At 39.5% G+C, this 26810-nt stretch overlaps 1 protein-coding gene across 2 annotated transcripts in view; it reads left to right on the top strand.

Annotated features, from left to right (window-relative positions):
- LOC134660799 (neuroligin-4, Y-linked-like) overlaps positions 1–26810 on the top strand; it is a 113815-nt gene that overhangs the window by 76485 nt on the left and 10520 nt on the right. For both annotated transcript variants that reach the window (XM_063516595.1, XM_063516596.1), the window contains 6 exons: positions 10274–10390; positions 10721–10846; positions 12251–12395; positions 12628–12840; positions 13015–13153; positions 14210–14361. In XM_063516595.1, the coding sequence (XP_063372665.1) occupies positions 10274–10390; positions 10721–10846; positions 12251–12395; positions 12628–12840; positions 13015–13153; positions 14210–14361 (892 nt within the window). The remainder of the gene's footprint in view (positions 1–10273; positions 10391–10720; positions 10847–12250; positions 12396–12627; positions 12841–13014; positions 13154–14209; positions 14362–26810) is intronic.

Below are 26810 nucleotides of genomic sequence, written 5' to 3'. Positions count from 1 at the left end.
CAGTTTAAATAATATAATATTATTTATTAATATAAATTACTAAAAGACATAGACAAGAATATTAAACTAAAACTAACTACAATTAAAATAACAGTATTAAAATAAACAGTAAATACCATCATATTTAATAATGAACGCTGGGTACCTATATTAGTATTTTATTTATTTATTTAAACTTTCTTGCACATAAAAAAGAGTACTACAGGCGGACTTAATGCCGCTATAGGCATTCTCTACCAGTCAACCATAGGCCATAGGGCCAAACAGAAAAGCGTAAAAAATATAATATATGGAAATAATACAAAAATACAGCACCTGAATGTTTCAAAATTAAAGTTTTTTTTTTTACTTTCAAAAATGAAATAAGAAAAGATACCATTCGTTTCCTCACATTTTATCCAAAAAAAGATTGTATGGCAACTATATACATAAACGTAATATTTCACAGACAAAAAAAATCTTGTTTTGTTCATACTTCAAGATGCGCTCTCAGTGTCACGTCACGTTCACATAGCGATTTGTTAGGGGCGTTTCGCGAGTGAAGTACGACTGTCGGACTTTGATTATCATTTCTGACTTTTGTTTTGCTTTAATGCAATGGGTCCCATAGAGACATTTGCTCCTAAAAACAAACCTGATTGATTGATACCATACTCGTAAATGAAAATTTGTCATCTAGCCTATTACATAATAAGATGTTACAGTTAAATTAGTCAATTCATGACACCCCGTTAGGACACAGCAAAATTTAACTTACTATCTAATACCTGTTAAAACATTTCATCATAGTATATCTACCGTAATTAGTGTGTATAATAAAATCGAATAATATTAACATTGTTGCTCTATTGAGCAACTTTAATTTAGTTATACATACCGAACTTGATTATATATTGTTCGTACAAAAAAAATCACGTCCAATGCTTACTTAACCCTCCCAACCAATTTATCACGTTTGGAAATCTCGTTGGTATGAATATGCAAACTCGTTTACGGCCGTCTCCTATCGTGATGTAGACGAAGTCATTTCGGGTACCAAACGCATGACGTGGAAGCCAGCCGCATACTTGATGAAGGGCTTGGAACAAAGCTTAGTGGAGCGTGAAGATATGCTCTGCATGCAAAGGCCTATCATCTGTCACTGAAACTATCTAAGTAGGTATACCAATGTTACACGATTATGGGCCCTATAATAGCGAGTCAATAAAACCAATTTTAGACTTAAATAAAAAAAACAAAGAAAGAGAGGTTATCAATTCGGCAATCCATTCAATGTTTTTGTATGTTAGTTACGCGTTTTCTCTGCCAATCGTGGAAATTTTGACGATTCTTTATTTACTTATCACATTTATGAAATATTAACACCACTTGTAATAAACAATATACTTAATAAAATTCACCTTAATTAATATTATTTTTAAAAACGGTTTTAACCTACCTACATAGTAATTTTTATTGATCAAAAACATGACAAAAAAAACAATAGTTATCTTAATGTATACATTTTCAACATTTTATTTAATTTGTGTTCAGTACGGATATGATGGTCGTTCTTGTCTACGTGACAGCGTGATAAAACGGTGTCCGTCACTTTCTTTCCCACGGTGTTAAACAGTGACAGTTATTTTATCACGTGGATAAAGATGGATAAAGCTATCCATAATAGGCTGGCTGTTTGATTACCTATTTGTAGAGCTCCGCACAAAACTGTTCGCGGAGCTCTTATGAGATCACTTGGTGTTGCAATTCGGTTATTTATCTTCTGTACTACTTATATAAAAGAGTGTACCTATGTACGTATTTATAAACATGTTGCCACGCCTACTACTACAAGGTTACTTGAAAAGCGCTATTAACGGCCAAATAAATGATCCGTAAACAGACGCCTAGCATACAAAATCGGCAACAATAAACGCCGAAACCAAAACTGTCAGACACAGATAATTTCTTTCTCATTCCATACCCAAAATTTCGTTAGGTACCTACTATTGGTTAAGTTTTGGACGAGGAAAATGTCGAGAACAACACCACTACATACGAGGGGCGTTCAAAATATTTTCGGTATTGATATCTTACGACCTCTTCTAAAATTTCTTTCGTTACTGGCCGCTAAGGTTTATTCATTGACATTAAAAAAAAGTATAATTCGAACCGAGATGGTCTTTTGTTTTTCTGCAATTGCTGAACAAACATGAACATCATGTGCGAATTGACAATGTTAACTAAATTAGAACATCGATGCGTGATAAAATTCTTGACAAAACAGGGTAAAAATCAAAAAACCATAAAAGAGGAAATGGATTGTGTTTACCGTGAGTCTGCTCCTTCTTTATCTACCATTCAAAAGTGGTCAAGCGAGTTTAAACGCGGAAGGGAGAGTATTGAAGATGACCCTAGACCTGGCCGGCCTGTAGTAGCTACTTCACAAGAAAATATTGATAAAGTGGAAAAACTTATATTGGAAGATGGTCGAGTGAAGGTAAAATCTATAGCACAAGTAACCAATCTCTCTATTGGTACCGTACATGATATTATACATGACCATCTTAATATGTCAAAAGTAAGTGCAAGATGGGTTCCGCGAATGCTGACTCGGCTTCAAAAAGACATGCGTGTAGCTTGTTGTTCCGATTTTATTGACCTGTGCGGTGAAAATCCTGATGAGGTGCTGCAAAGAATAGTTACTGGAGATGAAACCTGGGTTCATCATTATGACCCAGAGAGTAAACAAGAGTCCATGCAGTGGCACATTAAGGGTTCAGCTCATCCCAAGAAGTTCAAGGTCATCCCTTCAGCTGGCAAGGTCATGGCCACGATATTTTGGGATTGTGAAGGAGTATTACTAATCGATTATAAAGAAAAAGGTGTAAATATCACAGGACAGTACTACGCTAACATTCTACGTCAATTAAAGGATGTAATTAAAGAAAAGAGGCGAGGAAAGTTAACCAAAGGTATTCTGCTTCTGCATGACAACGCCCCCGTCCATACTGCTCATATTGCCAAGGCAGCTATTGTTGAATGTGGGTTTAAAACTGTTACTCACCCACCGTATAGTCCGGACTTAGCCCCCAGCGACTTCTTTTTGCTCCCCAATCTTAAAAAGTATCTGCGTGGAAATAAATTTTCTGACGATGAAGCATTGAAGGCGGCAGTGGAGGAGCATTTTTACACGAAAGATAAAAAATATTTTTACGAGGGATTAAAAAAAATAATTGATCGATCTTTTAAGTGTATGAACATAGGGGGGGAGTATATTGAAAAATAAAAATATCAAACTTTTCATACTTGTTTGTTTTCATTCTCATACCGAGAATATTTGGAACACCCCTCGTATTTTAGAGATTTATACGCAGGATTTTTCGCCAAGTGGTCCTTATCGCACTAATTTTAACAACCGCCCCTTCAGCGCGACGAAGATATTTACCTAAAATTCTCAAATCTGAGAATGGTCTCAGCTGGTATTTCCTCTTTACGGCTTCAACATAGCTGTCTCAAACATTGTATATAGGTATAATTAAATGTAAAAACAAGCAATTGTTTTTTAGGTTAGTATTCAGTCTTTTAACTTACCTAACAACTTTATTTATACATATGTATGAAAACACAACAGATAGTTGAAGTGGTAGTGGCGGACATTACATTGATGCTACTTAACTAAAAGGAGCAGTAAATGATCCTAAAATATAACACTAATTAAGCAGTATATAAAGCAATATTTTATGTCTGCAATATTTAAACATCCTCGTCGTTGACACACAAAGTTGTAATGATGTAGAAACATTAACCTAAAAACTTTTGTTTTTGCTCGGTTGCAGATGCGAAAAACGCTAGGAAAGTTGGTTTGGCCACGTCAAAATAAATGCGAGGAGATTTGCTTAACGATGTAGGGTGAACCGCGTATAGACTTCTTATATTATGTGGAAGGTCCAAAAAAATCCTAGATTTCAAAGACTTTCTTTTTGGTTGGCGTCTTAATTACTTATTTTATAAAATTGCCCTCTGTCTATTAGGTTACTTGTTTAAGAACAAACTAATGGCAGTAGCTAGGTTCTAGGTTCGCGAAAAGGTCACAGGCACAGGCGCGGAGCGAGTTGAGACGACGAGTTACGCGGCAGTTGTTGTAAAAAGAACCTTCAGGGCACGGAATTAAGGTTTATTTTTGAATGGCCATACTAGCAGTGAACTCGAGTTGGGATACTTGAAATGGCGAATCAAGCGGCAGTTGTTGTAAAATGAACCTTCGGGTCACGGAATTAAGGTTTATTTTTGAATGGTCATAGTACCAACTCGAGTTGAGACGGCGAATCGAGCGGCAGTTGTTGTAAAAAGAGCCTTCGGGCTACAGTATTAAGGTTTATTTTTGAATGGCCTTAGTAGCAGTGTGATAGCGTTGACTCGGCTCGGCGAGTTGTTCGCCGAGTTAGCTAGTGGTCGAGTTGATTCGAATTGCCCATAGTCTTGATTCGAATTAACTCATCTGTAGGCTGATTCGAATTATTCGAATCAGATAACTCGACTCGCCCATCGCTAATGCATAGGTTTACGAGATTACAGTGAAGAAAGAAAAAAATATTGAAAGTGCCGCTGAATTCAACAGTCACACATGATGCAGATGACAAATATACCTACATATTTAGGTCATTTTACTTAGTGATATAACAATGCGGTGTATTTTTTCAGATATAGAGATTAAATTTCGATTATCGAGTTAAAATAAACGCACTGGACAGGTAAACAGTATTACTATGTGTGCGGAATTGGGACATCCAATGGGTAACTTCGCCCTAATGAAATGATTTATGACTAAAATGTTGTGTACTGCAGGTTTTGGGCAAGCAGAAAACGAGTGTAGCATTTTTTTCGTATTTTAAAATAACCTAAACCTCTTTAATCACTTGCTAAGGCGAAATTGTTGGACTTATTTGTTGAACATCATGTCATCATGCTTTTTTTTCATATCATACGAGGGGTGTTCAAAATATTCTCGGTATGAGAATGAAAACAAACAAGTACGAAAAGTTTGATATTTTTATTTTTCAATATACTCCCCCCCTATGTTCATACACTTAAAAGATCGATCAATTATTTTTTTTAATCCTGCATAAAAATACTTTTTATCTTTGGTGTAAAAATGCTCCTCCACTGCCGCCTTCAATGCTTCATCATCGGAAAATTTATTTCCACGCAGATCCTTTTTAAGATTGGGGAACAAAAAGAAGTCGCTGGGGGCTAAGTCCGGACTATACGGTGGGTGAGTAACAGTTTCAAACCCACATTCAACAATAGCTGCCTTGGCAATATGAGCAGTATGGACGGGGGCGTTGTCATGCAGAAGCATAACACCTTTGGTTAACTTTCCTCGCCTCTTTTCTTTGATTGCATCCTTTAATTGACGTAGAATGTTAGCGTAGTACTGTCCTGTGATATTTACACCTTTTTCTTTATAATCGATCAGTAATACTCCTTCACAATCCCAAAATATCGTGGCCATGACCTTGCCAGCTGAAGGGATGACCTTGAACTTCTTGGGATGAGCTGAACCCTTAATGTGCCACTGCATGGACTCTTGTTTACTCTCTGGGTCATAATGATGAACCCAGGTTTCATCTCCAGTAACTATTCTTTGCAGCACCACATCAGGATTTTCACCGCACAGGTCAATAAAATCGGAACAACAAGCTACACGCATGTCTTTTTGAAGCCGAGTCAGCATTCGCGGAACCCATCTTGCACTTACTTTTGACATATTAAGATGGTCATGGATAATATCGTGTACGGTACCAATAGAGAGATTGGTTACTTGTGCTATAGATTTTACCTTCACTCGACCATCTTCCAATATAAGTTTTTCCACTTTATCAATATTTTCTTGTGAAGTAGCTACTACAGGCCGGCCAGGTCTAGGGTCGTCTTCAACACTCTCCCTTCCACGTTTAAACTCGCTTGACCACTTTTGAATGGTAGATAAAGAAGGAGCAGACTCACGGTAAACACAATCCATTTCCTCTTTTATGGTTTTTTGATTTTTACCCTGTTTTGTCAAGAATTTTATCACGCATCGATGTTCTAATTTAGTTAACATTGTCAATTCCCACATGATGTTCATGTTTGTTCAGCAATTGCAGAAAAACAAAAGAACATCTCGCTTCGAATTATACTTTTTTTTAATGTCAATGAATAAACCTTAGCGGCCAGTAACGAAAGAAATTTTAGAAGAGGTTGTAAGATATCAATACCGAGAATATTTTGAACGCCCCTCGTATCAATCATAAACTGACTTTGTAGAAAATTTTTATAATATAATAAAAATAGATGTATATGATATTTGTATTATATTATAAAACTTTTCTGATATAATAAAAGTTTTATAATATATTATTTATATATTTATTTTTTAATAAAATAATTTTCATTCGCCTCCTATATACTATTCCAAATTTCAAGTTAGGTAGTAGTTCCCAAGATATTTAGCAATTATTATAGTGAGGGTGTTAAGTGAAATGACCTTTTTTTGCTTGATTAAAGCATGAAACTTGGCACAGTTGTTCCTTATATCAAAATAAGCCGATTAAGATCGGTAGCCCGAGGGACCCCCCGCTTAAGCCCGAGAGGGGGGGGGATCAAGTAGCGCCCCGCCCGGCTTCATTCTAAAAATTCTAACAGGCCCCGTTTAGCTAATAAGTCATATTTGGTATCAATTTCGGATAAATAAATAACGTAGAATTCATTTCTGGTATAAAAAATTGCAATTTGTTGAAAAAAAAAATAAAAAAAACACAAAAAATCTAATTTTTCAAGTGTAATTTTTGTTTTTTATTTATTGTCAAAATTAAACTGCTTAGTTTTTCTACATACAAAAAATATGACAATAAAGCCTATTTAATGCAGATTTTAAAAACATAACTTTTACTAACCTTTATTAAAAGGAAATTGCATAAAAAAAACTTATATCGTCTCGCGCCGGTGAATATCTTTTTACCGACATCGGCATTGATATAGACAACATCCGAAGTGCACACTCTGGAGACCGATTAAATGTATTGTTTATTGTTGTAGATTCTATTATAAAGATAGAAAACGTACAATTTTTTTAAATGTGTCGTTCAGTGAAAAAGGGACCAAAAAAAAATTATCACAGCCAGCCTCGTGTTTGTATAGAAGCATACTCGTATTTAGTTAATGCTAACCACTCCATGGACTCCATGGTCCCTGTTCTCAATTAATAAGAAGTAAACTGTAAGTATTCTTTAATATACTTGCTTATTACATTATACCACACTTAAATTTTGCGTCTTGTGTATTAATACAGTTCCTTCCCCCGACACATGAATGGGTAAATTTCGTCATTCACGTATATATGTCAGTTTCAACTTCAACCATATTCTGGCCACAGCAGGGTTGTCAGAACAGTTTGGAAACAGTCGTCTGCTCCTTGCTTTCATTCCCAAGAAGACGGACTGAGCAAGTTTAAAGAGGAACTAAAGTCTGACCCCAAACATATAATCCTATCCTGATAAGGCTGCTTCTATTTCAGTAGTCGATTCATGTAAAGAATTATTTCGGGCATTTTTTAATTATTTTGCAACGGCTTTATCTGTAAGTATCACTTTACTTTGCTTTACAAGGTTATTTCACCTATATCATCATATAAAGGTATAATAAAGTTTTGGCGAATGCTATTTATTTACTGCTATTGCTCCATCCTGTAGGAGCTTGAATCCTTGTATCGGCCAGGCTAAAAAGGGTCCATGCTTAGATCTCACTTTTATACACCTTATATTAAATGGGGAACCCGGGTTCAAATTCTAGAAGGCATTTATTTGTCTGTTTATCGTGAATACTTGTTCCTGAATTACCTATGGATGTTTTGAGTGTATGTATCAAATATATATGATATATATCACGTAGTACCCACATCACAAGTCTTATTGAGCTTACAGTATTACAAGGTCGATCGAGAGAATGCTTGGAATACGAGTACGACTCCTGGTTTTTCAGGGCCCGATAGAAATAAATTAGAGTTTAATTTACCATGACGGTAAGCTTCACTTATAACCACTGATCTTTTAGTGAAACTCATTTCTTTACCACTAGGTAAATCATTTTGAGACACTGTGTTGACAAAACTTCGAAGAGTTAAAAGTCCTTATTTATGCCATCGCGAAATTGTGTAGAGAAACATGTCACAAGTAATGTTCCTCGTGAGATTCCGAATAGTCCAAGAACCATGAAAAGTCCGATTCATTTAATATGATGGCCCTAGTTGCAGATGCTGTAAAACAGTCATACGCACAGTAGACACGAACGTAGTCATAGCAGCTAGACTAGATTCATGCGTACGAATATTTCCCCAACTACAGGAATTGTGGGCTCACGTTGACACAGTGGAAAACACAATTATATCATATGACACACCATTGCATCCAGGTCAGGGAATTATATTTTAAGCTAATAAAATTATCTATTCTATAAGCTAAGTAAACTATCTTTTATTTACCCTAAAAGAGCGGAAGTCTTAGCCCTGTTTCGAGCATTCAGTGGAAAGGGGAGAAAAAGTGAATTCGAAGCATGGAATCTGTTCAGAGTTCAACCAAACCACTACAAGGATTCAAGCCCTTACAAGATGGAGCAATAGCAGTGGCTAAAAGCATTCCCCTAAAATACTAAAATGTTATTATATGATCGGTAATAAGTGCAATATTGAAGAAGGCAAGTTACACCGGGATATTGAAATGAAGAGTTGTATAATGTTATACCTGTTCTATGAGATTAAGTCACTGCTAAGTTATTTTATTATTAAATTCCATAATGTATACCTACTTCTAACAAAAGGGAGCCATATAAATGCCCTATTACGCGCAGTGTACCGAGGGGTTGATGTTTAGGTTCAGTTCAGACGTTAGTTCGTCGTCAAACTTGCTCAGTCCGTCAGACTTCTTGAGAATGGAAGCAAGAAGCAGACGACGGGTTCGACACTGGTCTGACACCTGCTTTGGTCAGAATATGGTTGGAACTGACCAGAAGTAAATGCAAACCGGAATAAAAAACGCGATGCAACTACATGAATGATGAAATGTACGCATTTATGTGTCTGGGGAAGGAACTGTATTACGACACAAGACGCAAAATTAAAGTGTGGTAGGGTAATTCGCCAGTAACTGGCCACTTTTAGTAACTGGCCACCCAAAACCAAAAATTCATTTTAGGCTAGCCAGTGGCCAGTTATTGAAAGCTGGCCAGTTTTTGGAACCTTATACTAAAATGAATTCTGTTTATAGGTGAATAGAATTCATTTTTAGTTTAGAGCGGCTAGTTATTAAAGCGGCCAGTTACTGGCAAATTATTCTATAATGTAATAAGTAAGTAGATTAAATAATACTTACAGTTTACTTCTTATTCATTGAGAACAGGGACCATGGAGTCCATGGAGTAGTCGGAATTAACTATGCTTCTATACAAAAGAGAGGCTCTATGATAAATTTTTCCAAGGTCCCTTTTTTCACTGAACGACACATTTTTTTTCTAATCAAATATTATGTACGCCTTTCTATCTTTAATATATGATCTACAATAATAAACAACACATTTAGTCGGTCTCCAGAGTGTGTACTTCGGATGTTGTTTATATCGATGCCTATGTCGGTAACAAGATATTCACCGGCGCGGGACGATATATGTTTTTTTAATGCAATTTCTTTTTCATAAAGGTTAGTAAAAGTTATGTTTTTAAAATCTGCATTAAATAGGCTTTATTGTCATATTTTTTGTATGCAGAAAAACCAAGCAGTTTAATTTTGACAATAAATAAAAAACAAAAATGACACTTGAAAAATTAGATTTTTTGTGTTTTTTTAAAATTTTTTTCAACAAATTGCAATTTTTTATACCAGAAATGAATTCTACGTTATTTATTTATCCGAAATTGATACCAAATATGACCTATTAGCTAAACGGGGCCTGTTAGAATTTTTAGAATGAAGCCGGGCGGGGCGCTACTTGATCCCCCCCCCTCTCGGGCTTAAGCGGGGGGTCCCTCGGGCTACCGATCTTAATCGGCTTATTTTGATATAAGGAACAACTGTGCCAAGTTTCATGCTTTAATCAAGCAAAAAAAGGTTCGACCTTTTTTTGTTACTTAAAACCTTAACTATTACACAAAGAAAGACATATACGGACCTCTTTGGTACGGAACCCTAAAAACGACCTGATATTTACTCTTGTTTTGCGACAACCAATACAACCAACAAACATATTCTTTCCATTGTTTCAGGTCTACTTTTTCATCGAGCCGTACTTATGTCAGGGTCTGGCCTTAGTCCATGGTCGCTTGTGGCTGACCCGAACAAATACGCTGCCATAGTAGCAACACACGCAAACTGCTCGCCAGGTAAACCATGTTAAACTTGAAACTGCTATGCAAAGTAATATTATAAGCAAGCTAATCTAAGCAAAGCTAACTAGTAAGATGGAACCTTATACTCGTATGATAGATGGAATATCCGGCTAGATTTTTTTTTACGATTAATTACGGATTAATCATCCGTACGTGTAATTTCAAAAAAATCGTTAACCTACCCACTCGTAGTTTATGTGCTACATAATGAAAGGCAAATAAAATACGACAGTGGGCTTTCGCTCGTTTCATAAGTAATTGACGGTAATCGGTTTATTTAGTAACACTGGCTGAAAATAATTTCAATTGTTTTCTTCTGTATAGAACTCACTCCTCCGGCACTTCTAAGATGTTTACGGGAGCGTCCGCTCGAGTCACTTATGTCAGCACCAGCGCAAGCACCGGACTTTTCTTATGCATTTGGACCTAGTGTTGATGGGGTCGTTATTGGTAAGTCATCATTTTAAATTAAGATAATAGTATAACCTATCGTTAATTCGTTATTGTTTACTAAGGTAATTCAGGAGAGCTAAACAATAATCATGTAGACGTTAAACTCCTCCCCCCTTATGTACGTCCATGGTTTCGGAGCCAATTGACTGTCTGGAAAAGGCAAAATATTTTAAATTAAAGTTTCCGTTTTTCCTTTTGAGGTACGGAACCCTAACAATGGTTAAGGGCTAAGGATTATAAAGTCGGTCAGTATACGTGATGTACGTATTTAATATAAATAAAAGTCAGAGGCTTTAATACATTGAAAATTATTCAAAGTTTAACAACAAATCATGTCAAAAGTGTGTTGACATCCCTAAGTAACGCTGTAACTCGGCTCGGCCGAGGATAGCTGCCGAGTTATTTTGTGCCGATAGCTCGGTTGTTGTTTTCACTTTGGCACCATTCTTCCGGTTGCCAAGCAGAGCGCGTCCGAGGCGCGTTATTAAATTGTCCCCGAGAAGTTTTCTCATCTCGTCCTCTCGCGGAGCGTGTGCGCTTCCCGTTAGGTCGGGCTGTTGTTCAACAACGGTTTTTTTGATTCCTCGTCGCAGCCCCTTTTATTACAAAAGCTAACATTCTCGGATTTCCAGAAAAAATAATGCGAGCTTTTGTGATACATTGTTTATCAATAAGACGTAAAGACTATTTTTAAAGCTTTAATGGATGTAAGATGAAACGGAACGGAATCACGTGATCGCTTTGCAATAATATCGTAGTCCCTATTTTGCTCTCGGGATATTAAAATTAAAGAAAATATTTTTACGCAATTTGTTGTATATTAACCGCAGTTATGCCCTTTCGTTTGATTTTTAATTAAGTTTATTTTATATACTATAACATTTTATATAAATAGGTACAAAATTATCTTTGTGTTTTCAAGCCCGTGGTCTCGGAGAAAGCTTGACTAAAGTTGGTATCAAATCAACGACTTTTTATGCCGCACGGAGTGGCATGAATAACATCTCTGTATTTGCATTATTACTTTTATCGTGACACTCCTTAAAGATACTAGGAAACCTGCACTTTTCCCTTTACTCTACTCTTAAACACGAGAGAAGGAAGTGTTTTAAGTCGACACCGCGACACGAGTTGCGAATTACCTTTTTTTATATGGTACTACTTTCCCTTACTACTACTACTGGTGGTACTACTTTGCGGGAATAAGCACTTTCCGCAACTATGACGAAAATGTAAAGGGTCATGCTTATCATTCAAAATCATCACACAAAAGTAAATTCCACTTATCACCATGAGGTAACTCAAACTTTGCATCAAATTACTTTGCCACTCTTGTAGATAAAATAGCGCTAAATAAAAGATTACGAACTAGTGTGGTGTAAAGACATTTTTTGTATACAGATACTGGCGATCTTCTGATTAACCCAGAAAATGGGTATGATTGGGGAGGACAACTTAGACAACCAGTAGGCAAGCAAACGCAGAACGCGATTAACATCATCAACGCTGTCTTGATGCGCAAGAGTGCCATTGCTCAACTAACCAAGTAAATATTATAATTTATTAAATATTAATAGATAATATTGTTACATTATTACACACATATTACCTACCCTGCCTATGGTTTGTAACGCAATTGCTTAATTACTTAATTTTATCTAGGTACACACATGTCAATGAGTAACAATCCCTGTAGTTATATATTTTTTCTTTTATTCCTAGTACCTGAATATATGTAATATAATAAAATAGTGAAATTGAATGACGTCCAACTATAGGTACGACCTAATGCTGGGGGTCACAAAGGCCGAGGCCTACTTCGCATTCAGCGGCGACGACGTCCAATACGGTATAGAGGCTGACAGGAGATCCAAAATATTGAGGTCTTTTGTTAGAAATACATATAGCTACCACTTATCGGAAATTCTGGCTACAATTATTAATGAATACACGGATTGGGAGCGTCCAGTGCAACATCCTATCAATATAAGGTAAATTCAATATTAATTAAAACGAATTAAGTAATTAGAATATAAATTGATCACAGTGACACAGATCAATTTGTGAAATATGCCTAGAATTTAATTTTAGATATGATTACAACTCAGGATAGTTAAAATTTAAATAAGATTAGTGTTTCAAACCTATTATTATTTTGTTTGCAGGGATGAAACGTTAGAGGCGCTGAGTGACGCCCAAGTAGTGGCTCCGATAGTTTTGACTGCGGACACACATTCTGCATTGAGACGTAATTCATATTTGTATGTATTTGACTATCAAACGAAATACGGAGACTACCCACAGGTGAGTAGTAACTTGGTTTGTGAGTTCTTAGTTTTTCCATAGTTCCATGGGTAATTTGTAAACATTTATCAATCAGATACTTTATTTTAATACAATGGTACCTATTTTACGCGGTAAGACGTTTAGCGTTCACAGAGTTCGTTTTTGCGAATACGTCCATAGTAGGTAAAGGGTTTGGATGTTTGAAAACTTAATAATAAATTATTTATTAAACTAACTGAAAAAAAACATATTGCCTTTAACTAACGCAATTTTCGTAACAATGCAATTTCCATTACGATCAGCTAACTTAATTTCGAGGAAACGAATTATTCATTCGCCACGTAACTAATATCCGTTTAGTATTAACGCCAGACAGAAATCGGAGCTCTACGTTAATTGGTTAGCATGTAGTTAGCAAATCTTATTATACGATGTTCACTCTCAAGTGGCCTCGTTTGTCTGCAAGGATGCCGAGGTTAACGAGTTCGTAACCAATATGGGGTAGGTGCTTTGTAAACGTGGATGAACATGTAATTAAATAATGATTCTTTCCGAACTTATAATGATGTCGCCTAAAGCAAATATCCGGCGGACATTTTTTCTACTCGCCTGAAATTAATATAAACGTGTGTCAGTACCTATGTGATTAATATTGTGGTCCAACTTTGTATGGAGAAAAAAAGTGGCATAAATTTTATTTCATTATGAAATAGTATTTTATGTGCCAAACTTAAACTCATTTGATAATCATTTAGTGGTCGCTATGATTTTGTGATTTGCAATAAACTCATACAAACAAAAAAACACAAACTAAACCGAAATTAAAATAAAAACAAGTGCGAATCGGACTCACCCACCGTACAAATTTAACTTATTTTTTTACAAATTTATAGTTTTCTAATAAATACTTATTTCGTTGTTATAGGGTAATGTTATTTATATCTTGTGAACGTTACTAATATAAAATCACATAGGTATAATGTTGTTATATCTCGTCAGACAGCCAATTTTAGGCATTCATAAAGTCACACAAATGCCTTTTGATATTCATAATGTGACGATTTTCCGGCACAGCGGCAAGGCTGCATCCACGGTGAAGAGCTGCCCTACATTTTCGGCGCTCCGCTTGTGGGCGGGCTGGCTCACTTCCCTCGGAATTACACTAAAGCTGAAGTTGCATTATCCGAATCAGTTATGCTATATTGGGGGAACTTCGCCAAAACTGGGTAAGAAATAAAAAACTTTTTAGGCTATTAAACTGTACGAAATAACTGCATTAGATATATTTGATGATGTCTGTATCGTACAACAACAACATAAGTTGCATCAGGAAACTCAGATTTTTTTTTAATTTTCATCTTGGTAGTGACATTGAATGGCTGCTATAGGTATTTCCACGAGAGTTGAGGCCTCGCACACAACAACACTGTCATGTAATGACAGCGAGGTTTTGAAATTACTGTTCTTATATTGTACCGATAGCAAGTTCAACAGTGAGTTATAAGAAAGACCAAAAAATTTCTTTAAACTATTTTGTTAAGTATTATATCGAATCGATCGATCGAAATTTATAGTAGTAGGTATGGTTTGCGAATCAGATATAACAGATCACAAGATGGTTGCCGTTGGTATCACCTTAACCCGACCCAGGCCAGTAGTCAAGAATAAGCTCCGATCACTTATGGACTTTGGTGGCATCGCTGCTGAACTTTCATTGGTCAACTGGGCCCCGGTCTTGGAGGCAAACGACATGAATCTGGCTCTTGGTTTATTTATGTCAACCTTCAGATCTGCAGTTGCAAATAACACGCGGGAAGTAACTATAAGTAGAACGAAGTTTACATTAAAACCATGGATGACGCCAGGCCTGCTTCGATGTGCTCGGCATCGAGACAGATTACACCTAAAGGCAAGGCAAAATCCGAATGACGAAATTGCAAAAGTAACTTACAACCGGTACAAAAATTTCTTTAACAACCTTCTAAGGAAACTAAAGCACGAACACGAACAAAGCCTTCTCTTGACCCATAACAAAAACCCCAAGAAGCTGTGGAGTACGATAAGAAACATATGCAACATCCCAAAGAAACCGACTCAACACGCTGACTTAATTGATCCTAGTGACCCCAAGCAGTCTTTGAATAGGTGTAATAACTTCTTTTCGTCGGCGGGTAAAAAGCTTGCAGATACATTTTTGGCTCAAACTGGGGATTGTGAGAAGACTTTAGCCGCCAAGGTAAATATAAGAGAAAGTCCCTCCGAATCCTTCTTCATGCACCCTACAAATGTCAATGAAATCAGGAATATTATTTCGCAGCTTAAAAATAATAGTGCGCCGGGCCTGGATGGTCTCAGCGGCGATCTGATCAAATCTGTTGGCCACTTATTATTGCAACCATTAGTACATATTTATAACCTAAGTTTAAGTACGGGTCACTTTCCAGAACAGTGGAAAATAGCATCTATCACCCCCATATATAAGGACGGCCCTAAGAATGAACCTTGTAACTATAGACCTATATCCCTACTCAGTGTACTCTCGAAGATTCTGGAAAAACTGGTCAATAACAGACTCATCAGGTTCCTAGAAAGGAGTGGAGTACTGTCTGAGAGACAATTCGGCTTTAGGGCACATAGGTCCACTGAGGATGCCATCTCGCTCTTGGCCAATCTAATTTCTGCCAACTTGGACAATAACATAAACTGTATCGGCGTCTTCTTGGACCTGGCCAAGGCCTTTGACACTGTGTCTAGACCAATACTCCTTAAAAAGCTTGAGAAATTGGGGATACGGGGCGTGTCACTGGCCTGGTTCGAAAGCTATCTATTGGACAGAAGGCAACTGGTTAAAGTGGATTGCCACAAGAGCGAGCTGGATAAAGTGGAATTTGGGGTCCCACAGGGGAGCGTGCTTGGTCCTACATTATTCTTAATCTACATTAATGACATTCACAACATTTCCCTTTCCCAAGCTGAAATAATCTGCTATGCTGATGACACAGTGATCCTGTTTAAAGGTGATACTTGGGAGGGTGTTTTTGCTGCAGCAGAAAAGGGTATGAGTAACGTCGCCTGCTGGCTACGAGATAACCTTCTAACCCTAAATAGCAAAAAGACTAAATTCCTGTGTTTTCATAAATCTGCCGCTTCCAGCCCCTCTAAATCTAAACAATTAATCAAAATTCATAATTGCAATAATGTCAATAGCTTATTATCGTGTTCTTGTGAAGTAATATGTCGTACCGACTCTATCAAATATCTCGGCTTACTTATAGACGAAAACTTAAATTTCAAAGCCCAAATAAAATGTCTCTCTAACAGAATTAGGAAAACGATGTACATATTTAAGAAACTAAGACATTCCGCAGACTTGAGACTCTTAAAAAATATATATATCTCCCTATGTCAGTCTCTAATCACATACGCTATCTCAGTATGGGGCAGTGCCGCCAAGACGTCAATATTAATGGCTGAAAGAGCTCAACGTTCGGTCTTAAAGGTAATGCTCAAAAAGCCCTTCCGATATCCGACAAGCAGCCTCTACCAAGAAGCTAAAGTACTCACAGTCCGCCAGCTCTACATACATAAAGTCTGTCTTTCGATACATAAAAACGCGGCTAAGTCTGAAAATTATGCAGAATTACTTTCTAAACGCGTATTTAAATTACCTATCCCGAGGGTAAATTCCGCTTTTGGGAGACGATTTGGCGGCGTCCTTAGTTCTTTGATCTACAATACGGCCGTAAAGTTCCAGAGCGAATTAATTAATTGCACTGTGCATGTAGCTAAAAGGTTACTTTTTAATTGGTTATTATCACTTGATTATAATGAGACTGAGACATTACTTCTAAAAATTGTTTAACACAATTCTCGAATAAAGGTAAAACTAACTAAACTAGACTAAAATTGTATAACTCTAAAAACTTTTTAACTGAAAACTTTAATAGATATAAAAATAACTGATTAGACTGAGATATTATAACTGATACTAAAGGTGAACCTAGAAACAAAAATTAGTAGTAATGTAATAACAGATAGACTTACATAGTTTACACAATTGTTAAAATTAGAATTAGGTATCTTTCTCCTCTTAAGTTAACTTGCATGACATACAATGTACATCTGGTCTCCCGCGATACAGGCCTAGCCTAGTGCGGGGACTCCTGGAATCTCGGCATGTCAATTTAGTTATGCACAACTCTTACCAGTAACTCGTGTTGTAACCACTGTTGTATCCTTTCCGTGCAATAAAATATATTTTTATCTTTTATCTTTTATCTTATATAGAACACTTCATCGACTTCAAACGAAACAGAAATAAAATATCTTGACAGATTTTATTTAAATAATGGGTTATATGAATAAATAAAGGTCAGATATGCGCAAGTATGTGAATATAATATTAATACCAAAGAGAATAAGTAATAAATTGCCTTGTTTTTATCAATGTAGTTGTTAAAAAAGTGTTTACAGTCGACTCTCGTTAATTCTAAACTCGAAGGACTTTTAAAATATTTTGAATTATCGATAGTTTGAAATATCAAATGGTTCGAATTTTTTGAGAGAAAAAATATGAAAGTACGAATTATTGAGTAGGTATGTACATGCATATTCTCTCCCTCCTGTATGCCACACTGTTTCATCCCAATACTCCCTGTTATCTCAAAACCCGGTTTAAATATCTTTCCTCCATTAGAGGCTCTCAAAATCTGCTACTTGTTCCTCCTCCTTCTTCGTCAAAATTTTACATTAACTCTTTCAGTTTTCGCTCTGTCCGGCTGTGGAATGCTCTGCCTGTTGATATCAAATGTGCTAAATCACTATCTATTTTTAAAAGCCTATTAAAAAATCATTATTTATCTCTTTCATAATTTTTTCAAAAGTTTTCTTATAACTCCTCGCCGTTGTCCTTTAGCCTCCTTTGTCATTTACATATTTATTTGTTATTTATATAATGTTTATATAGTAATAAATGTAGTATATTTTCTCATATTTGTAGTGTATGTATTTTATTTTATTTTTTTTATTTGTTTTATTTTCGCGCCACCCGTTAACTTGAATCTGTTTCGCCGTCTCACTATCTGAAGGTTGTCTGGAAGAGATCGCTATTTAGCGATAAGACCGCCTGTTGTTACCTACATTTTTGTACCTGTTCATACTTTTGTACTATTTCATTTGTAGTGTGCAATAAAGCATTTTATTATTATTATTCTTTTATTTATTTCTCTTCTTAGGTTGGTTTTTTACAATATGGATATAAAAATAAAATACAAAAACACTTACAAAAACAATACAAAATACTTATAAACATATTATAAAAAACCTAACCTAGGGTGCCGCCAGCAGCGGGGCAAGACCCAAGCTGCCGGTGGTCAGGGCTGCAGAGAGAGGAACCGGCGGACTATCCGCGCCGTGTCCAAGATCACCGCCTTCTGCATTCGGCCCTTGATCCAACCACCTAGCGAGAGTCTCTCAAGATGTTGGTCGAGACTCTTCGCTATTAGACCGTTCGCTGAAACAACTATCGGGACAATGATCGTCGAATCAACATCCCACATGGCGGTTATCTCGTGAGCCAAGTCTAGGTACTTACTGGACTTGTCCTTCTCGGCTTTCACGAGATTCTCATCATGGGGGATGGTGATGTCAACGAGCACGGCCCGGCGTTGCGCTCGATCTATTATCACAATGTCAGGCTTATTGGCTACAATAGTCCTGTCAGTGATGATAGATCGATCCCAATAGAGCGTGGCACGACCATTCTCGAAAACTGGTGCAGGTGAATACTTGTAGTACGGTACTTCGCGGTCCACAAGGCCGTATAGAAGAGCAAGCTGCTGGTGAATAATCCTGGCTACGAGATTATGTCTGTGCAAGTACTCTCCGTTAGCAAGATGAGAGCAACCGGAAATGATATGCCTGAGTGACTCTCCGGGACGGCGGCATGCCCGACAAATGTCGACCGTACCGTCCTTCAGGATATATTTCCGATAGTTGTTCGTCATCATTACTTCGTCCGCAATTGCACAGGCAAAACCCTCGGTTTCTCCAAAGAGGTCCCCGAATCGTAACCAGTTCACCGACGCGAGCAAGTCCACATCGGGTCCCGTGAGGGCCTTGTAGAACCGCCCGTGTAGCACCTTACTCTCCCATGCCGCCTTGCGATCCGCAGTACTTAGTACCACAGGTTTGCGCCAGTTCTCGTTTGCCAAGGAGAGCGGCGTGAGGTTCCTGTCTACTGCCACCACATCACGATGCATCCCACACTCGTTGTTAAGGAAATAATTCCTGTGATTGTACACCTCGCGGTTGTGGAGATCCTTGGCGTTTAGGAAGCCTCGGCCTCCACATTTCCGTGGGATGTACAATCTCATAACTGACGAGCGTGGGTGTAGCATGCGATGTGCGGTGAGCAGGGATCGGACCCTCCGATCCAGGGCGTCCAGCTCGGTCTGAGTCCACCTTAGTATGCCAAAGGAGTATGTGAGTAGGGGCATTACCCAGGCGTTGAAGGCGCGCACTTTGTTGCCTCCTGACAAAAGACTGTTAAGGACTTTTGTGAGCCGACTGAAAAAGCGCTCCTTCACCGACCGTCTAATGCCCTCGTCCTCAATACCTGACGACTGTGACATACCAAGGTATTTGTAGGTTTCTGATTCAGAGATAGATCTGAAAGACATTGTCTCAGAAGGTTGTAAATTTGTTGAATTTACAACCCTCCCCCGCTGTACATGCATAACCGCACATTTATCGACACCAAACTCCATGTTGATGGCACTACTGAAAACTTCGGTGGTGTTCAGTAGCTCCTTCAAGTCTTGGTTATATGGTGCAAACAATTTGAGGTCATCCATGTACAGAAGGTGAGAAATGACTTCACCCTCTCTCCGAAGCCGGCAACCTAGTCCCAAATCCTTCAGCAGGGTGCTGAGGGGATTCAGAGCTAGGCAGAACCATAGGGGACTCAGACTATCACCCTGAAATATTCCTCGCTCAATCCTTATGAAATCCTGCGGGCCAGGGCGGTCATCCCCGCCTCCTGGTTGACGAAGGACTGTGGTCCACTGCCTCATACACGCGCTTAGAAAGGCTCTCAAAGCTGCATCAACTTTATACAGCACTAAGACCCTCCCCAGCCATGAATGAGGCACCGAATCATAGGCCTTCTTATAGTCAATCCAAGCGACCGAGAGGGCCTCCTTGTTCCGCCGGATTTGTTGGCAAATGGTCATGTCTATGAGGAGGAGCTCTTTAGTACCACGGGACCCAACCCTACATCCATTTTGAGCGGGGGCCAAAATATTGTTAGAGTCAAACCAAAAAAAGTCTGCAGCGCAATAATTTGACAGCGAATTAAAAAACTACATATGGCAATGTTTTTTAGCAGTCAGTAAACGTCATGCACTATGGTATGTGTTTGTCAAAATCGTTTAAATATTCGTTGTGTTTTGTGATGAACGGAATAAACATGGTGAAACCTTACAAAACCGGCGTGCGGGAGTTACTTTTCCACATGACGAATAATTTTACACTTGTAAAAAGTCAGCACGAGGCGATTCAAGCTGAAAAACGACAATGTTTACAAAATTTTGAGTTGATGACGGGTAAGTGGAATGAAACATCGTAATACTTCACCATATGTACCTACTTAGATAATATAATATTGGTTTAGACTAAGGTTTCACAGCAAATTGAACACACCTAATAGGTATAGGCATACTTATGAACTTCCTCTAACATTTCGTGAAACTCATTGGTAATACTAGCCGGGTTTTGAACTCGAACCCACAACCTCCATGCTTCTGCTCACGGCATGGATACCTACTAATTAAAGCTACAATTTATTTTTAATAATATGTTTATTGTTTTATAATGGTTTATTTCGTTTTTCCGAAAACTTTAGTTCGCAAATTGCGGGCAATTTCTCTGTCAATCTAATTACGCCTTAATGGGAGTAAAAGAGAAAGATGCCCGCATATTGAGAACTTCGGTGTTCGCGGTAGGCCCTCTGTACCTATTTACCGCCGTCGCGGATATTACAAAAGCTTATTAATTTTGATGAAGCCAAATGTCACATTCTCCCAATATTATTTATCAATATTAGTATATGTCTAGGTACATATGAATAGTGACATTGTTGGAATGAAATTTATTTTACCATAAAAATTAAGCTGTGCATACAGCTAAATTTTTTCATAGACGGTAAATATGGTAGAAATTTCACAATTATCAAGACTATTTAATCCATTTTCTGTGGTGTTGTCGCATACTGATTTTTAAAAACTACTTTTAATCTAGCGCTGCAGACTTTCTTTGGTCTTACTCTAGCGACAATGTGCGCGTTGATTTTTGTCCTCAAAATGGATGTAAGGAGCTTATAGAGTGTAGGTAAGCACGTGATGGGTCTGTAATTCTTCGCTTCCGTGGTACTACCGGACTTATAGAGCAGGAAGGTGACACCAGTTGTTAAGGAAGGTGGGAGAGAACCAATCTCGAGGGCTTGTTGAAATTGTGCTGCCAAGCACGAGTGCGAGCATCGGAACCATTTTAGCCAGAAGTTGTGCAATCCGTCCGGCCCAGGACTTTTCCAGTTCTGGGCCGTGCGAATGGCACAACTTACGTCATCGGGGGTGATAGTGACTACCCCCATAGGTTCGATGGACTCGCATTCACGCTCGACAACATTCATCCAACCCCCCTCGGTGTGTCCGACAGGCACCGACCAGATACTACGCCAAAAGTCAGTCATGACAGTAGGATCCGGCGGCTGCGTGTCGGACTCACGAAGGTTAGTTTCCTCCCACTTTCGGTACACCTTCCTTTGGTCACTCTGGAAAAGACGATTCTGCTGGAATCGGTCCACACGCTCTCTGTAGCGGCGAATACGGTTTGCCCATGCATAGATTTTCTGCTTAAGAAAGTCGATGCGCTCCGTGATATTGGCAATATAGTCGCGGGGCTCAATACCCGTCCCCACGAACGCCTGATTCACAAAGCGCATTACTCGGGGGCGGTTGTTGCCCCCCCTAAAGCAGATCAGCTTTGCAATAAGAGTCCTAAAAGAGCCGATACGTCGCTCGATCCGTATTTGCCATGCGGGGGCACCTCCGTCGGTCCTAGGTGCACGTTCAGAGTCCGGAAACTTGACTCGTGCAACACGGCACGCCACGATGGCTCCGCAATACATGATCGCGTGCGTATCATCTAAATCTTTACTAGTCCGCAGGTATGGCTCTAGTAAAGCATTTAGGGCTCCCATTATCGCTAGATTGCGTCTATTCATAGGCAAACGTGGTAATCGCGGCCTAGTGTTGAGTGTGGAGCGATACTGCGTAATCACCTCATCCAGAGTCCTCCTCAGTTGCTCATTGGCTGTACTACTCACGCCCTGCGCGATCTCCTCCTCGTCGGCGTTGAGATCCACCCGCGGTGCCTCCGGTGCCTGGTCGGGTGCCGGCACCGAATCCGGCAACGTCGCGGGCGGGTCCCGCGCCGGGGTAGACGCCGCGCGAGCAGTGAGAGCCTCCAGGCGAAGCCGATCAAGTGTCAAGTCATCCAACCGCTTTAGCCGCTGGATGACTCGCACTTGATCCGATAGCCGTTGCGCAGTCACGTCGATGGTTGGTTCAAGTGCCTGAAACAGTGGAAGCATTCGGACACGATACGCGCATAAGTTGGTTCCCCCCTCTGTAGCCCCATAGTAGGCGCGCATGACGTTCTCATTATTGGTTTGAGACCATCGCATGCGACGCACTACACCACCGGCAGCGGGAGCCGTGGGCGGGGCAGGATGTCCCGCAGGCCCCAAGCGTGCCGGCAGCGGTGGCCGCCCTCGTCGCGCAGGTGGTCATGGCGGCGGCGGCGGCGGCCCGCACTCGTCGCTCGACTCGCTGGTGTCGGGCGCGGTGGCGAATTCATCGCCCGACGACGGTTGCGAGGAGACTGACGAGGCGGGCGAGGGTGGTGGATGTGCGTTTCGTGGAGACGCTAGTTGAGCTCGTGTTTTGCTTCTCGTTTGCATTTTCTTTCAGTTTGAGAGTTTTGTCGTACATGTTAGAACATCATATTCTATGGGCAATTATAACCCTTATACAGGGTGGATTTTCTTTTTGGGTCAGTGAGGGCAGCTACCAGATCCCGTGCTGCTACGAGAAAACGGTCTTAGAAAACCTTCCCTCGATTTCAAATTAATGAAGATTGGCTTTTACAGATTTTGGAAAAAAGATACAGGGTGCGAGAAAAAGGCAATTTTTGACAAACTTTTTTTTTGATGCCAATCGATCCCATTCCTATTGAGGATCAAAAGCTTGTATGGAAGCAAAAAAAAATTTCCGGCTAGAAAAGCCACAAATCGAGGAAAACTTTTCCCATACAATTTGTATGAAAATGAAAACTTTTATTTTTCACATGCTATTTTTGTATGCCAATCGATTCCATTCCTATCCAGTATCAATTGTTTCCTAGGGGTCAACTTACGGTAATGTACTAAAAAGCCACAAATTAAAGAAAACTTTTTCCATACATTTACTTTTTTTTATACCACATAGGTGGCAAACAAGCATACGGGCCGCCTGATGGTAAGCAGTCACCGTCTCCGATTGCGAGGAGACGGATGATGATGCGGACGGGGGTGGTGGGCGTGCGTTTCGTGGGGACGCTAGTTGAGCTCGTGTTTTGCTTCTTGTTTGCATTTTCGTTCGCTTAGAGAGTTTTGTCGTACATGTTGAACATTATTTTCCATGGTCGATTATAACCCGTAACCGTATATATATATATATATATAATAGTACGTAGTAGTCTTGGGTTATATTTTTCATAAAAATAATGTAGAAAGCAACATGTAAAAAACAAAATCTAGAAAATAATTTGAGAAAATTTATAAAAACACGACTGACGTTGACAGCGTCATTTTTTTTTTTTATTATTATTATTATATTATCCTTTATTTATCTTTTCTCTTAAGTTAGGGTTTTTATAATATGAATATAAAAGTAAAATATAAAAACACTTACAAAACAATAAACATATAAACACATTATAAAAAACCTAACCTAGAATGCCGCCGGCAGCGGGGCAGGGCCCAAGCTACCGGTGGTCAGGGCCGCAGAGATAGGAACCGGCGGACTATCCGCGCCGTGTCCAAGATCACCGCCTTCTGCATTCGGCCCTTGATCCAACCACCTAGCGAGAGTCTCTCAAGATGTTGGTCGAGACTCTTCGCTATTAGACCGTTCGCTGAAACAACTATCGGGACAATGATCGTCGAATCAACATCCCACATGGCGGTTATCTCGTGAGCCAAGTCTAGGTACTTACTGGACTTGTCCTTCTCGGCTTTCACGAGATTCTCATCATGGGGGATGGTGATGTCAACGAGCACGGCCCGGCGTTGCGCTCGATCTATTATCACAATGTCAGGCTTATTGGCTACAATAGTCCTGTCAGTGATAATAGATCGATCCCAATAGAGCGTGGCACGACCATTCTCGAGAACTGGCACAGGTGAATACTTGTAGTACGGTACTTCGCGGTCCACAAGACCGTATAGAAGAGCAAGCTGCTGGTGAATAATCCTGGCTACGAGATTATGTCTGTGCAAGTACTCGCCGTTAGCAAGATGAGAACAACCGGAAATGATATGCCTGAGTGACTCTCCGGGACGGCGGCATGCCCGACAAATGTCGACCGTACCGTCCTTCAGGATATATTTCCGATAGTTGTTCGTCATCATTACTTCGTCTGCAATTGCACAGGCAAAACCCTCGGTTTCTCCGAAGAGGTCCCCGAATCGTAACCAGTTCACCGACGCGAGCAGGTCCACATCGGGTCCCGTGAGGGCCTTGTAGAACCGCCCGTGTAGCACCTTACTCTCCCATGCCGCCTTGCGATCCGCAGTACTTAGTACCACAGGTTTGCGCCAGTTCTCGTTTGCCAAGGAGAGCGGCGTGAGGTTCCTGTCTACTGCCACCACATCACGATGCATCCCACACTCGTTGTTAAGGAAATAATTCCTGAGATTGTACACCTCGCGGTTGTGGAGATCCTTGGCGTTTAGGAAGCCTCGGCCTCCATATTTCCGTGGGATGTACAATCTCATAACTGACGAGCGAGGGTGTTTCATGCGATGTGCGGTGAGCAGTGATCGGACCCTCCGATCCAGGGCGTCCAGCTCGGTCTGAGTCCACCTTAGTATGCCAAAGGAGTATGTGAGTAGGGGCATTACCCAGGCGTTGAAGGCGCGCACTTTGTTGCCTCCTGACAAAAGACTGTTAAGGACTTTTGTGAGCCGACTGAAAAAGCGCTCCTTCACCGACCGTCTAATACCCTCGTCCTCAATACCCAACGACTGTGACATACCAAGGTATTTATAGGTTTCTGATTCAGAGATAGATCTGAAAGACATTGTCTCAGAAGGTTGTAAATTTGTTGAATTTACAACCCTCCCCCGCTGTACATGCATAACCGCACATTTATCGACACCAAACTCCATGTTGATGGCACTACTGAAGACTTCTGTGGTTTTCAGTAGCTCCTTCAAGTCTTGGTTATTTGGTGCAAATAATTTGAGGTCATCCATGTACGAGGGCTGTTTGATAAGTACCCGTTTATGAAAAAAATTATCAGTTGTTTTGGTTTATATGCATTTATTTTTCTTCATAGTCTCCTTTTAGCTCTATACACTTGTTCCACCTATATTCAAGCTTCAATAAACCATCCAAAAAGTATGATTTCGGAAAGTCATTAAAATAGGCCTCTGTGACGGCAATGACTTCGTCATTTGATCCAAATCACTTACCACCGAGCCATTTTTTCAGGTTGGGAAACAAAAATAAATCGCATGGGGTCAAATCTGGAGAATACGGGGGGTGAGGCAATAGGGCATAGCGTAATTGTGTTAATTTAGCCATCACAACTCTAGACGAATGAGCTGGTGCGTTGTCGTGATGAAACAGTACTTTTTATTTTTTAAATGGGGTCGTTTGTCCTTCAACACAGCGTCAAATTCATCCAATAAATTGGCATAGTACTGCCCTGTTATCGTTTTCCCCTTTTCTAAGAACTCAATATGTATAATACCCTGCGAATCCCAAAAAACGGTCGCCATGACCTTTCCAGCCGTTGGGACGATTTTTGCTATCTTTCGAGCAGGTTCACCCGGTAAAATCCACTGCTTCGACTCCCCTTTCATTTCCGGGGTGTAGTGGTGAACTCACGTTTCGTCTACGGTCACGAAACGACGCAGAAACTCTTTCGGGTTACGTTTGAACACGGCCAAACACTGCTTCGAAGTAGTCAGTCGGTTCCGTTTTTGCTCCTCCGTGAGTAAACGCGGCACCCACCTCGCCGATACTGTCTTCATACCCAATGTTTCTTCTAATATGTTTTGTACCCGCTCGATTGGAACATTTACAGCATCAACGATTTCTCGAAGTTTAATTCGGCGGTCGGCTAAAACGATATTTTCAATTTTCTTAACCATATCGTCTGTAGTCACCTCAATTGGGCGGCCTGGGCGATCCTCATCAAAGACGGTTGTTCTCCCCCGCTTTAACTCGTTAAACCAGTATCTGACGGTTGTCATAGAAGGAGCACATTCATGGTAAACAACTTGCATTCTTACTTTTATTTCATCACATGTTTTTCCTTCCAAAAACAAGAATCTAATTACAGACCG

Source organism: Cydia amplana, chromosome Z, assembly GCF_948474715.1.
Source record: "Cydia amplana chromosome Z, ilCydAmpl1.1, whole genome shotgun sequence".
Classification (NCBI taxonomy): domain Eukaryota; kingdom Metazoa; phylum Arthropoda; class Insecta; order Lepidoptera; family Tortricidae; genus Cydia; species Cydia amplana.
This window is presented reverse-complemented; position numbering and strand designations above follow the sequence as displayed.